General features: G+C 38.9%; 1 protein-coding gene across 1 annotated transcript; it reads left to right on the top strand.

The window, feature by feature from the left end:
* The first annotated feature begins 5,354 nt into the window (after positions 1–5,354).
* On the top strand, positions 5,355–14,307 carry LOC139138274 (cytochrome P450 4F12-like). Its single transcript, XM_070706582.1, has 9 exons — positions 5,355–5,595; positions 6,841–6,985; positions 7,411–7,583; positions 9,403–9,524; positions 10,077–10,341; positions 10,685–10,881; positions 11,426–11,559; positions 12,185–12,332; positions 13,282–14,307. The coding sequence occupies exons 1-9, from the start codon at positions 5,434–5,436 to the stop codon at positions 13,448–13,450; spliced, it is 1,515 nt and encodes a 504-aa protein (XP_070562683.1). The 5' UTR covers positions 5,355–5,433; the 3' UTR covers positions 13,451–14,307.
* Positions 14,308–15,214: the final 907 nt, after the last annotated feature.

Raw genomic sequence — 15,214 nt, 5'->3', positions numbered from 1 at the left:
CTAGACTTATTTATCTCATTTCAAGCCAAAACCAGTCATTTTATACTTTCATTCTGGGGTACCACGCAAATCCTCTCTGTACTTTTAACAGTGCAATTTGTGTAAATAAACATGACTACAATGTAAGTTTTCTCACTGATACACACAGAGACAAGCACATAATTCAGCTAGAAATTGTCGGAGCACATAATATTGGCAAAGTGATATCTATCTTTGAAGTTTAATGTACACAATTTGCAGGTCTCCAGATATTTATTGAAAGTGAGATGTTAGATGCAAAGTCCAGCATATATTTTCATCTGATGATGCTGAATAACTTGCAAACTCACGGTGAAAATTGGGGAAATCCAACTAGTGTTTTCTTTTCTTTTTTTCCAATTTGGTTGCCATAAAACAAAGTGGCTACCACTGAAAGCAACAATCCTGAGGAATATTTCAGAACCTTTGTTGAACAGAACACCTTTCCACAACATGAATCCACATAATGTACATGTTATATTTCTGCTAGTTCCATTCACAATTCACAATGTTCATAATTCAGATAACCCTAGATATGTCAAAGTTCACAGTTTTTCACCAGAACATATTTTTCAAAGTTGACAGAGCATGCATATTTCACATTAAATAGCCATGATGCACATGTTTTCAGATGACAGGAAACAAAACATGTTAATTTGTTTTTTGGCCCTTTCTGCCAGCCGTCACTGAGAAATCCTTGATCATACAAATCAAACCGCATGGGATTCTAAAGTATAAGTATCATTACACAATGTGTGAGCCTACCCACAATGCTCCTCGATTCATACACTCTGAGCTTGAACTATAGCACATTTCTTGCGTACACAGGATGCTATGGTCAATATTTCAACAATCTGAACCATAGTACTGATGCACATGATCTTCTGGATGCACATACAGAATTATTAGAAAATCAACCACGTAGGAGCTAGCAAATTTTTAAATTTTTCAGCAAATATTTTTGACAGCCATGAATAATTTTATATATCAAGACTTCTGGGCAAACATTTAACTGATGTGCTTTGTCCTTAGCCCCCGAAAGATTGCATTTTTGTCTGCTCCCCTAATATTTCTAGGGAAAAATGGTTGGCCTCCCCTGAAAATCCTCCAGGCCCCCTCGGAAATAAATTCTGAACACTACCTTACTAAATCTTGGCGGTGCCTTGGTAAAGACAGCTACTGCAAGACTAACCGCACCAAATGGCCACTTGCTTTGGACCTCGCCTACATAATGACGTTTACCATGCTCGTCATTGACTTGACCTTCCTGATTGCCTTTATACTATCTAAAGCCGAGTCCCTTCCATCAATGATCTCGACGGATTACAACTTTTCGGCTTCGTTCACCAGTAGTGCCAACTTCATTGAATTCAACCGACGTTCGGAAACAATGGCGTACAGAGAAACGCAAGGTAATGCATCAGTGTTCATTCTACGTTTGTATGTAATCTATGGCGATGTTGAACTCAATCCCGACCCTCCAAAACCACGCCCAATAAAACTAACAGACTATATGGGAACAACAGGAACTTAGGTCCAATTCAAATGTAAGCGAACCGTCTGGTGACTTGGATGATGTAAGTTTGTCGAGAAATACGTGAAGTAAAAACGGACCTGAAAGTCAAATTGATACATGCACATCTATTTAGGACGCGTACGCGAAAGTTGGTGAACTAAAAGATGAAGTAACAAGCCTTCGAAATCAATTTCACCAAACTCAAGAAGAAACTACGAGACTAGCGGAAGAAAACAAACATCTGAGAGACGGAATGGGGACATTACTATACATGAACTTGATAATGTCAAAGGACAAATGAAATCGTAATAATCTTTCATTCTATGGTATCTATCAGGCAAGAAATGAAACCTGCGAAGAGTCTGAAAATAAAGTCAAAGCACTTACATCTGAAAAACTTCACCTGGATGGAAATAACATTTATACCTGAATGTTACTACAAAACATCTAAACCAATTCAAAAGATCAATTAATTCCCAAAACTCTCACACCCTAATAAATCTGTCAAATTATTTATTGTACTGTTTTAGATTGATTGACATCTTACTCCGGAAGATGCCTCCTTAATGAGATGGTGCAACTCTGTATTAGCTCCACGTATGTATTCCCTTGTATATATTTTCCATGTTTTGTAAAAAAGGCTGGTGGCCTGTAATACTGAGTAAAATATTGCAAAAATATTGCCTTTTGTTTTGATTTTCTTGACAAATCGGGGGGGGGGGGCTTTTTCAGGGTTTTCTTGAAGTGTTTAGACATTCCTTTGTCATAATCACTGACCACTGTTTAGTTTTTTTAATGAAAAGTGGCCATATTTTTATGATTGTTTTTGTGAAATGGTGAACCATTCTGCGGCACATATCCATACACCTTCAATGGGAGTACCTCCCAGGGAAACCTCCCAGGTCAAGATCGGATAAGGCGGTGGACATAGCTGTTCGAGAACAAAAATGTCAACAAAGGTTTCTTATAGGAAAAGGAAAAGGGCAAATTATTGTGTAGAATCAAAATATCCAAATGATAGCAGGAAAGGGAAGGCAACTGGTGACAGCTTTCCCTTTCCGCAATAAATTTTGATTTGCAATCAAGGAACAAGTTCTTGAAAGTGTCAACACCGTAAACCTACATGTACACAGATGTTAGGTGAACCGGCGCGGCCAGTAACAAAATCGCTTTGTGAACAGACTTTTGTAAACTCGGATAGTGTCGATGTTAACCACTAGTGGTACAAGATTTCAAATATTATGTGTATCAGGAATCATTTTTTTGTTGTGTCTACATCAGAACCCGAGAGCCCCCGAGGTACACCCATAGGAAGGTGTAGGGTTATGTGCTATCCAAATGGATTACTTTAACAAAAATCCCTCAACATAAGACACTTTCATCCCCCATACGCTAACTATCATTAACAAATGGAATGCCCCCATGTTCAATAAAGGTCAATTTTATTCATAAACATTTGTAAAACAGTCAAAATAAGATCAATGAAAGGTTATATCACTGGTTTATTCACTGAAATTCTTAAACAGATCAATATTAGTATAAGGTCATTGACTTTGACCAGGCCGATAAAGCGTGGATTTGTTTTACATCTTTGTTCTTAGCTGTAGTAGACGGAATTGCCCTTATCAAAGAGATTTGTTTTGAAACAAAGGCCGGAGCAATGGATCAACTCTGAAATTTTACACGGTATGAAAGAAATGGATCGTTTATTTCGGAAACTGAAAAAAAAACCAGGGGAAGGAAAGCCTATTTAGGCAGTTTCGGCTTCCAGACTTATCAAACGAGCAAAATCCGATTTCTTCAAGTCAATTGGAAAGTCACCAATTGCAGTCTATTGTGGAAAGAATACCAAAGAACTTGGAAAATCTTGAAAACATTGGGAACTCTTCTAAAAAAATATGGGTTTACGTTCAATACAGGCTTGGCCATAGGCAATGAAGTCTGCTTTGACAAAACAAAAGTTGTACAGAGATTTAACCAGTACTTCGGTACAATAGCTTGTCGACAAACTACCTCCTGTGTCTGGTAAGTTAAATTTGGCATAGACCTTGTCAAACATTTTGAATCTGACAAAGGTATTGTGGAAAATTTTTTAATAAGCATCTTTCCTCCATTGACATCACTAAATCGACAGGTGAAGACAATATTCCAGCAAAATTTAAGAAGTTTACAGTTTACAGTAGTACATATGTCACTTGTATATTTAGAAAACAAAATGGGACCAAGTATAGACCCTTGAGGCACCCCACAAATAATTTGATTAAAGGATGACATATGACCATTCACATTAATCACCTGCTGTCTATCGGTCTGATAAGATCTGAACCAAAAAAACAGCATCCTGACTCAGGCCCAACACTATAAGTTTATCTAATAGGATCCCATGACCCACGATATTAAATGCTTCCTGAACGTCAATAAGCACCATCCCTATTCGTTTTCCCTAGTCAATTTGGTCTTTAATGAAATCAGTGATGTTAATCAAGCAGTAATCAGTTGAGTACTCCGGTCTAAATCCTGACTGAAATTCATAGAGTAAGTTGTTTTTCAGAAGATACTCTTCCAACTGGTGAAATATTATTCCCTGCATCATTTTACAAACAATGCTTGTAAGCAAAACTGGCCGATAATTACCATCAAAAGTCTAGTCAGAGACGGTGCTGAGCAGATTTCTGCTCAATTAGCTCATGTCTTTGATTTATCCATCCGTCAGCAATCAGCCAGTTTCACTTACTCGCATTGTTTGTAAAGTGATTGTGAGAATAATATTTGACTGACTGGAAAAGTACCTTCTGGAAAACAACTTACTCTATAAATTTCATTTTGTCATTGGGAATACCCCCACCCCATCCCGACAATCAGAATCGGTACTGTTGAAGTTAAACACATTGAACTCAAAATGAATACTGTAACCTTTTTTCAGCAATTATTTCGCAACATAAGGATCATTCATTGTGTGACAGTGAGTGGATGTGACTATGAACGGTTTTCTTTCAGAGGCATTAGGGAGCCTTCGGTTGTAATGAGGGGTAGGCCCGAGGAAATTTAGGTTGATCCATCATGTAAATAAATGTGACCCTCTCCCCGATGTCCCTTGCCCTTTCTAAAATGAGAACTTCGCTCCCCTCCTCCTCTCAAAAAACTTAAAGTTTGAAATATGTGGAGAGCCCTAATGGAACTGCTGACTTTGCTATATTAGCTGTAAAGATATTTAAGGGACAATTGTTGTAACTTTTTGTCATACTTTTTTTCTGTGTATCAAATGTTTCCTGTCCAACTCCCTATAGAATGTTAGCATGCCGAGTATTCTACTTGTCAATATAGCGAGTACACGTCTAATGACTATTGTTGTTGTTGACAAATGAGTTCTAGTCCTGACTTTAATTCAATTTTCGACAATAACGATGCTGACTGACTGTACAAATATAGAATGTGTTAATAATGGTACATACTGGGCACATTTGTTGTCGGTCGATCCAGTAAGGTGTCTGTCACGGATGAAGAAGTAAAATAAAAGGAAAGCAAAGAAAAGAAAGGAAGACATAGCAAACAAGCAAAAAATGTATATTTAAATGCGATCCATTTAATAGAGTGTATAACCCTGCATAATGTTGAGGTTTATTAGAGCCGGAAAACGACTGGCAGATTCCGTGGACTACGATTTTCTGTCATGTTTTACATTTAGTCACATGGGAGAAATATGTAAGGCAAACTTCTCCGGGGTCTTTCAGCCAGGGCAGTGTAAATGGGACATAGTTGACCCCTCATTGTACCTTGTGCCACTGAAACGTCAGCGTACCAGTCGCACACCAAGGGTATCACGACTCGCGTCGAGACAGAATTAACTATAGGTGAAACATTCCTAATTTTTCTGTCAGCCCAACCCTTCTAGCACTGTAATGATGTTGGTGAAGACAGCATTTGTCGTCATTATCATCGCCATTGCGAGTAAGATAGTCACATTTTTCCTAGGAGCTCTTTCCAAGCGACGGCGGCTGGAGAAGGCTCTTGCGAATTTTCCTGGCGAGCCAAGGCACTGGTTGTTTGGGCATCTGCATTTGGTAAGACCCAATTGTACTGTTAAACAAAGTTGCAATGGTAATGTATAACGAACAACAACGTCTGCACATTACCTCATTATGACATGTCCTCCATTGGCAATGGCCATTCTTATTGGCTGTGGCCGTTTCCGGGTGGAGGGCAGGTTGGACTCAGGCATGCAGCCTCCATATTCACTTTCAATCGTCACTCAAACTCAGAAAGTCAAACCTTTGTAGCGGAGAAGTGGACTGAGACAAGGAGACAGGAGACGGACTGACACAAGGCGATAACTTTAGATTGGTCACGGGCCACTCTAGAGGATGACTGCAAAGACAGGCTTCAGTGTAGTTTGTAGGCCTTTAAATATTTAACCCGATTTCGGGCATTTGACGTAACTTAAAGTAAGGAACGTTGTTTTTAACCGGGATGGGAGGTACGGACCTGTATACAATGGCGAGAGTCGGAGATAACCACACCTTTCCATACTGCAGCGGGTCAATTGCGCTTTATCAAAGAAGCCAACTCATTTGCATTTACATGTATTTCTCAGTCGTCAAGATACTATACAAGGAAGTAGGTCACTGATCTTCGTGTGTGATTGTCAGTAGCAAGGCTAAAGATACATGTTTGTTTTCGGCTACTTTTTTATCGGTCAGATTCCCCGGTGATTACAGATGTACACTTGGCAATCCGCACGAAAAAAGAGAGGGTATAGCACAAGAGAAGTTTGGAATCCGACCAAGTTCAGAGGCAGTCTGAGATCTTGTAAAATTGAGATATTTTTAAATGTTGCTCATTTTCTAAAGTATTACAGACAAGATCAAACTTGGAAATGTGAAGGCTATCTGTAAAACGCTTCCCTATCTACTTTGAAAAAATTCCCTCTCGTCCAAAGGCTTTGAAAGTGACCGCTGTCAGGCTCGCCACCTGAAATATTTTCCAATCGATACATAGTGCATGATCTTCCCGTGACAAAAGACTCCTACCGCTCGCTGGCCGTCTCACCGTGATATGACTTGCCTTCCTCTTGTCAAACTTCGCAACAAATTGAATCCTATACTCCGTCCGCCCGCTTTTGTCGAATTTGTCCGTTAAGCTTGAACTATATTGAAAGGGGGAAAAAGAAAATAGTACTCACAGTTGACTAGTGACCCGTTTGGTTAAACATTTAGCCACAACATATTTATGTTTTTATAGGGCGGATGGAGCCTGTATGCACCAGGAAACAGCATTAGGCCTTAACGACATATTACTTATTCATATAGATGAATCCGGGTAAAACTGGCTTGGACAAACGAGTACAATGGACGAACAAGTACAAATATGGTTATCCTTACTGGCTCGGACCGTTCCATGCGTACTTTGAATGTGGGCACCCGGAGACGGTGAAAGAGATTTTGTCAACTGCAGGTACACAGTTAATTGTATCATTCGCTATATACCATTGGCAAAAGCTAATTTGTTTGCGGTCAGAGGGCCTGACTTCGAGATTAGTGCCTCACGTCTTTTCCCAAAATCGTATTCCCAAAGAGACTGTTAACATAGAACTGAAACAAGTTACAATATCATCAGCTCTGATTAATACAACGATCTGGGGAGCTGACTTCTTCAATCCCTGAACTGTGTTTAAGGAGGAACAGGGAATATTGTAAAAATTCAGTGGTAAGTGCTTTCATACGACAGTGACGTAGAGAGGGATCAAGAAAATTGCATCAGCTCACACTTTTTGCAAGATGATCATCGAACAAGATAATCAGCGAATTGCTGATGATCCAGGGATACGCATATAATAAAGTGTAAAACGTGCATTTCCCTTTTCCATTTTTTCCCTCCAGAACCCAAAGATGACTTGATATATGGCACTGTAAGACTGTGGCTTGGAGATGGATTGCTCTTAAGTACAGGGGCAAAGTGGGCGAGAAACCGTAAACTCTTGACACCAGGCTTTCATTTCGAGATACTTAAACCATATGCGAAGATATTTAATGAGTGTTCCAAGGTTTTAGTGGTAAGTCGCTGACAGTTACATTATTTTAATCACGGCACGTAGGGCTATGATTTAGCCTAAATTTCTTAGATTTTGATTTTCTTTTATTCTATATTACAGAGGTTTTAGCAGATTTTTTCAGGCGGAGAAGTGTACATTATGGGCTTTAGAGAAGCGGGCCTTTGTCGTTTTGGCGTTTGGTAAAAGGGGGTGTTCCAAGTGTCCAATGGCAATTATTTTTTAATACAATGTGATGCCGAAGAAGCAATCTGAGAAAGAGAGTTGCTCAAATATGCCTTCATTTCAAAGAGAAAAAACAATTAACCTATTTTGAACCCTTCAAGTGGTGCAGTCTGGAAAGTCAATTGCTGTATTAGGCTCTTTTTTCCGAGAACACAACAAGCCTATTTTTAGGGCAAGTAATAGAGGGTATCCCCCACTTTACCGACAATGTAAAGGCACATAAGCTGTAACTTGAGGCAAGTTTTTCAGTATTGTGCTTCTGTATATCAACTACCGTGTCTGACCCTAATCCGTTTGTCATTCTGAAATTTTGAGTATTCTCTTCGTCAACGCAGCTTGTATGTGTGTAGTGATCATTGTTTATTGTTTACAAATGAATTCTAGTCCGGACTTGAATACAATTTTTAACAATAAAAATGGAGATTATAATCACATTAGTTGCGTTGATATGCTAAATACTTGGCATTAAATTAGAGTTTGGGATTCAATGCAGAAAGTGCAGGGAAACGATACAGCTTATGGAGCTTTAAAAAATAACAATTTCATGACTTACACGCAATCTGAGGAAGATATTTGTCTGAAATTATATGATGTTTTCAAAAATGTCACCATGGGGACTAACTTGGGGGTGCAAAGTACGAGAGAAGGTCTCTTCCTCTTGTTCGCCAATTTTGAAAAAGATATTGACAATGATTAATTTTCATGACCCTGACAAACACAATCGCTGAAAATATGTTCTGCTTTCAAATTTAGAAACGAGAACCTACTGGTTCAGAGGTCGAGAGGGGGTATCCCAACTCCAACGTCAATTTCGAAAAAAATTCTGATTCACTTTGATGCACCAATAGAAAGACCAACGGTGATAAAACAGGTTCAATCATAATGGCGGAGGGTCTGTGGTTCAATATTATTTCCCTTAGATTCCAGTAGACGAAAATGCTGTTGCAGCCGTCTAATTTCGCCAGCTACCGGCTTCTAATGAAAAAACCGCATTTATTGTTTACTTAGGTCACTTCTTGTACATGTATTTATCACAATTTTCATTTTCCAGACTTATTTGTGATACACGATTGCCTGTCATTTGTAATTACATTATAAAATCCAACTTGTGAGAGAGCCAAATAGTACACACTTGAATGCGTTCAGAAGGCACGACCCTCACAATCCCTTCAATTGCAACATTCTTTAGTAAGAGCAAAAATAAAACGCATGTCTTGTTTGTAATGACAATCAAAATAGAAAAACAGGTTACCGGTATTGGCTCTTCAAGGATATTCCGAGACAAAAAGGAAACAGTAAATGTATATACCCTATACAGCTCTTGGCGTTTTCCGGAAAGTATGAATTTTCCACCAAGTAGGAAGACGTACATACGATATTGAAGTTTCTTCCCTCTGGATGATCACTTCGGGTGTTTTTAATGATGTTTTTGTCACGACGTAAAGGGTAATCTGAGCGAGACTTTGTCAGCTTCAAATACGATTTGAGGTTGAAACATTTCAAACGACGGGTATTCCTTCACTTGATTGTGCCAATCCTTGCACTCAAGCGAATTATATCTACAATTTGCAAAGTTGCTTTTTTATTTCTCTTGCAGAACAAGCTGTCCCATCTTTGTGAGAGAGGTTCCGTGGAAATCACACACCATGCCAGTCTGGTTACCCTGGATTCGCTGATGAAATGCATATTCGGTTTAGACATTCACTGTCAAACCGAAAGGTAAATGAACACCGTAAATACTAGCACATACATTGTTAGTGCTTAGTTTTAAAGCGGCACGTTCCTGATGCGGACGAACAGGAACCAAATCGTTCAAACAATTTTGAATCAATGGAAAAATTAGTTCAAACCAATCTCCTCTCTGACATGTATCAGTGCATGTTGGATTCAAACATTAAAGTTAACATTTAATAAAGAATACGAGGGTCAAGGCCACTGGACCAGGGCTGCATCACAGATGCATGCATGCAGCGTTGCTCGGATCGAAGGCCTGGGATCGAAGTGTGAGACCGAAGGCCAAAGGCCGAACCTTGGTACTAGTGTAAAGCCATTAGTACCGAGGTTTGACCTTCGGCCTTACACTTCGATCCAAACACTGCTCGCACCTGCATCTTTGACTTGCGAACGTGCTAGCCTTGTGGAGATGCTCCTTCCTTTTACTATCTTTTGCTATTAAACTGTCACCAAAAGGAAATTTTAAGATCCGCACATTCAACACAGGCACTTCTCGGTGCCCCTATTTATATTGAAATGACATTTCCTCCATTTTAGCAAGATGGACCCTTACATAAACTCAGTGAGTGAGCTGTCCGTCTTGGTTATCAAACGGATGTACAATGTACTCCACTACAATGACTTCATCTATTACAACCTAACATCAGACGGTAGACAGTCTCGACGGGCTCTTGAAAGTCTGCATGCGTATTCAAATGCCGTCATCAGAAAGAGAAAGTCGTTACTGGGTACAAATCAAGCGACCAACCAGGTGGAGGGAAGAAAATATGTCAATTTTCTGGACATTCTACTTTCTGTCAAGGTATTACACTCCTCATATTTTACTAATATTTGTAGTTTGACAGGTCATGTACTGTGAAGGTCAAGGTTTTTGCTTAAAGTTGAACATTTTATACTTGAAATCGGTCCACATGTATGAATTCTAGTCCATTGCTAAAGACGGAGACGCCATTTGAGTTTGGATGTCGACATCATTGAAATCAAGCTAAATTTTGAAGCTATATGTCAAATCAAGTTGATTTCTTGTGGGACTGAAAGAGAACGAAATGTTTTGCGTCGATTGCTTATACTAAATTATTGGCAGGATGAGAAGGGAGAAAACGTATTTCGACCTTGTTTTAGATGAGTGTGTAATTTATTCATAGGATGAGTACGGCCAGGGTCTGACTCATCAAGAGATTAAGGACGAAGTGGACACATTTATGTTTGAAGGGCATGACACCACGGCCAGTGGAATAGCTTGGTGTTTGTACAACCTTGCCAGAAACCCAGAACACCAGAAAGTATGCCAGGAAGAAATTGATGAGCTTTTTTCCAGGAAAGGATGCACGGATTTAGAATGGTTAGTTTGGAATGTACGGAAATATAACTATTACACAACGATTTAGTAAACCTTCGCAATCCTGGAGTACAATCAAGAATTTTTCATTGTTTTTATTTGTACCCTAATGATCTTTATAAAGCCTACATTTATTAATGAAGGCAACGTTAGGTAATATGTGCCTCCAAATTGAAAGTGTATACTCTTGCTCAAACTTTCCTCAAGGAAATTTTCAACCACACCCTTTCAAAATTAATAAAAGTTTGTGTCCATAGTGCTGTTCTGGAACTGTGGAAATGGATTACTGTAAATGTGCCGATATTTGAAATTCAAAATGGCCACAATATTTGTGTTATCTCTATGCGTAATTAAATTTTTGATCTCCCAAAAACAGGACTGCGAAAAACGTATTACTTCCAAAGCTTCAAAATGAGCCCAAACAAGTGGTAGACCACAAAAGCATCATAAAAATTGCAGTCCCAATAGCTGTCCCCGAAGCGCATTCTTTTTTATACCGGAGAAAAACTGAATATTGTTCACAAGATATTCATGTTTGTGTCTTCAGGAATGACCTGGCCAACCTGACATACCTAACCATGTGCATTAAGGAAAGTCTTCGACTAACCCCCGCAGTACCCCTTATTACCCGGATTACAACACGTCAAATACAGTTGCCGGATGGAAGAACCCTTGAAAAAGGTCAGAAAATAAAAAGTTCTGGAAACTGTTAAAATCTTAACTTTGGCATTCCGATATTCACAAAACCATAGTAGGTGCCTGAAAAGAAAAAGAAAAGTTTGTAGGTCCATGAAGTCTCAGAAAAAATCAGAGCAAAAGAAGTAGAAATGTCTATTGAAGACATAATAAATGAAACCCTCTGAGAAATTCTGAGTGGACAGCGGCAAAAGTGTTATCAATACATTTCTTTATTGGCTCCGTAACGGTATTTGAATGCTTGAAGAATTAATCTGCCATGCACCAACATCGTACTGAGGAACTTTAAGTTTTCACCGCCTTAGTTTTGTGAAAATCGGGAATTCGATTTTTCACTCATGGAGATAGTACAGGGATTACAGCCATTTTGAATTTCAAATATCAGTAACTATTACGAAATTAGTTTCGCTTAACAAGCATTGCACTGTGACATCCGATTCCTCATTCTCGACTTTGAAATAAAGTGGCTGAAAGTTTGCTTTAGGAAAGCTCGAGCAAAAGTTTAAGGTTTTCATTTTCGATGCGCGAGCTGCCTTAAATGCTTTGAGAGACGTATCCTTAGCACGAGCATATTACACAAACTTTTTATCCTCCTATTGCTCAAATATAGGCCTGCCCATTCGCATCAATATCTACAACCTGCATCACAGCAGTCATGTCTGGGATAATCCGGAAGTGTACGATCCGTCAAGATTTCTACCTGAAAAAGTCAATAAAAGGTCGCCACACGCCTTCATTCCGTTTTCTGCTGGTCCAAGGTATGTACTATATACATATGTGAGTCATCTTAGCAAAGACACAAGAAAGTAAAGAGCAGAATACTATAAAATAAAAAAAATATACCAGTTCATTTAAAAGCACGCATGCAGGAGAATGTTTTCATTCATCGTTCCCAGCAAAAATCGACCACTTGGTTACGTTACGAACGTGGTTTTGTTGCAAAGACATTTGTAAAGATCCACTTGTATGCCCTCTAGCATTACAAGAATATAAAACTATCATGGCAAATATTCACTACATATTTGGATGAAACAACCCAATCTGAGGACACGAACGGGTCAAATATATTCTGATCTGACAAGTGCTAGCGTAAGGGAAAGCATCAGTAGCAAAACCTTTTATTTGACCTCAACCCTTACTTACATTTTGACTCGCATTTCTCTACCCCATGGAATTTGATAGGTTGATATCGATCATTGGTTTACAATACAGTATTTTAACGCCCCTCATAAATAAAATTTTGCTGTTTGGCTTGGATGCATAATGTCGTACATTCTACCATGTTACCTTCTTCCCGTCCTCAACTAATCCTCAAACCTTTGAAGACCACAAAACACTGATATTTATTTTTTGTACGACCTGATATTAGTCCAGAGAGCATATTTCTGTCACGTGCTGGAAATTACGTCATCTTTTTTTACTTGCCGACTATGCATTCCTTCAAGACGAAGTACGAAAGCGTGCCCGAAGACATGACTTTCCCTCCCTTTTTCGTAATAATCTCCTCGGTAAGCGACTCGAACATGCGTAACTTTTGATAAATGATAATCTGGTCATATTCAACTATACGTTGTCTACTTTGATATAACTGCATCCAGAGTTCAAATTTGTCGCTTCCCTAGTTGTCAACATCCATTTTTTTCTCAATATTTTGCGGGGTTGTTGATTTAATTCCTTCAATTTCGTTGCATATTCTCTCTCTGACAGGAATTGTATCGGTCAGAACTTTGCTATGAGTGAATTGAAGATTGTGGTCGCCCTGCTGTTACACCACTTTGAATTTTCGGTGGATGGCAGCAAACCTGCAGAACCGATGTCAGAGATAGTCCTTCGAGCTAAACACGGCTTGCATCTGTTCCTAAAGAAGCGCCAATGACTCGTCTATCTAGTTCTACCGGACATGTCTCAACCTAATCCACCAGTGGGTACTCTCAAAGAAAGGTGTATGCGTATATGCCGCCCAATCGGTCACTATTTCACGGAGAAATTCTCCTAAATTCCATGTCCTTTTTGACCCCCTCCCCCAAAAAAAGCTAAATATGTATCAATAACGAAGGAAATGTCCCCCCAATACTTGGGGAAAACCTTCACACGCAGTAAAATGAAGGTAAAATTCTCTGATTTGTCAAGAAAATGCCTAATGAGTCATGTTTTTGAACATTCATGAGTTGATAGTTTCAACTGAATCGGCACACCAAAGTATAGAAACATTTGGACCCCCCTTCAGGGCCTCAATCCTAATGGTAACCGAACTTGTTTACTGAAAATGTTTTGGTCGTTAATTTCCTGGGAATATTAACCATTTTGAAAACCTCTATCATTCTATGATCCGTGCCGACCAATATTGTAAAGGGACAGTGTCATTTAAGCTGGTTTTCTAACTGTAAACACTTATAGATTCAGTGAGACCAAATTTATGAGAATGTTTAGGCCTTCATAGCGTCGGTTATTATCGCATGATCTTCTAATTTAACTTTGCCTTTTATACACTGCAAAACCTGAAACATATCATTTTGAGTTCACAAATACGTTGAAGACTTCGCTTGTAGTTTAGGACTATACGGATATGAGTGATACTATTCTTCTGATGGCGCTCATGCACGATCCTCGTTGCAAATGACGGAATCAAGCCTACTTTTTGTTCTACGAAATGCTACAGTTTCCTATGATACAGTGTCGCTTTATAGTGTTTCCTAGTTTATGAACTATTACTATTTGACCTTAGTTTTTTCCAGTATGTGGCGAAATGAGTTTAGGCGCTAGTACTAAGACAAGCAGTACAAGAGCAAAGCTGAACAAGGCATTTGCACAGACTTTTTCCACTTTAGGATCTTCACCAGAAGAACCTTTCAGTATATTGTTCCGTTTCATCGAATTTGAATCGTTTTGTTTGCATAAATTAAACGTAGTATTACCCTCACAGGGACAATCCTGATCTCTCCTACCGTGTAGAAACTGCTTCATTTGGAAAAAGTCATTCATAATTCCCTTGTTGTAATAAGTATCGATGTTGTATTATTATTTGTTAAAATTGTTATAATGAAATATGTAGTACTATAGACAAATTTGTCGACAAATAATTTAAATAACAATTGTTCACAGCGCCCTCGGACAGGCACTATAAATAACCATTACCGCCAATTTTGAATTGCCACTTTCCAACTGAGCCACACATAAATGGTAAGAATTGTCATACTCTATATCTTTTGTAACTTTCTAATTTACTCAACTTATAAAGTACGTTCAGCATTTAATGAAGATCAACACTAGCCTTACATTGTTCTGTTTTTGTCTGTATTTTCCTTTTGTAGTCATCTTCAACCTGATGAAGACCTACCGACAGAATAAACAGAAAATATACAACCAGATCAGTAACGTGTGCAAATTTATTCATCCACTCTCTCTCTCCTCTCTCCTCTCTCTCTCTCTCTCTCTCTCTCTCTCTCTCTCTCTCTCTCTCTCTCTCTCTCTCTCTCTCTCTCTCTCTCTCTCTCTCCTCTCTCTCTCTCTCTCTCTATATATATATATAGTATTGTACGTAGTCTCTCAAATCCTGAGTACATACTGTAGTGACAAGCAGATTACAGTTGAGTTGTCTCGCTGTGCATGATTGATGCTACACACAAGACAGCGAAAATAA

This window comes from Ptychodera flava, chromosome 8, assembly GCF_041260155.1.
Source record: "Ptychodera flava strain L36383 chromosome 8, AS_Pfla_20210202, whole genome shotgun sequence".
Classification (NCBI taxonomy): domain Eukaryota; kingdom Metazoa; phylum Hemichordata; class Enteropneusta; family Ptychoderidae; genus Ptychodera; species Ptychodera flava.
The sequence above is the reverse complement of the archived record's forward strand: the minus strand, read 5'-3'. Positions and strand labels throughout refer to the sequence as shown.

Bases quoted from the DNA above. Each gene is read 5' to 3' on its own strand.
- LOC139138274 (XM_070706582.1), top strand. From the start codon at position 5,434: ATGATGTTGGTGAAGACAGCATTTGTCGTCATTATCATCGCCATTGCG. The intron at 9,525-10,076 runs GTAAATGAACAC...CCTCCATTTTAG, and splicing joins ATTCACTGTCAAACCGAAAG to CAAGATGGACCCTTACATAA. The intron at 12,333-13,281 runs GTATGTACTATA...TCTCTCTGACAG, and splicing joins CCGTTTTCTGCTGGTCCAAG to GAATTGTATCGGTCAGAACT.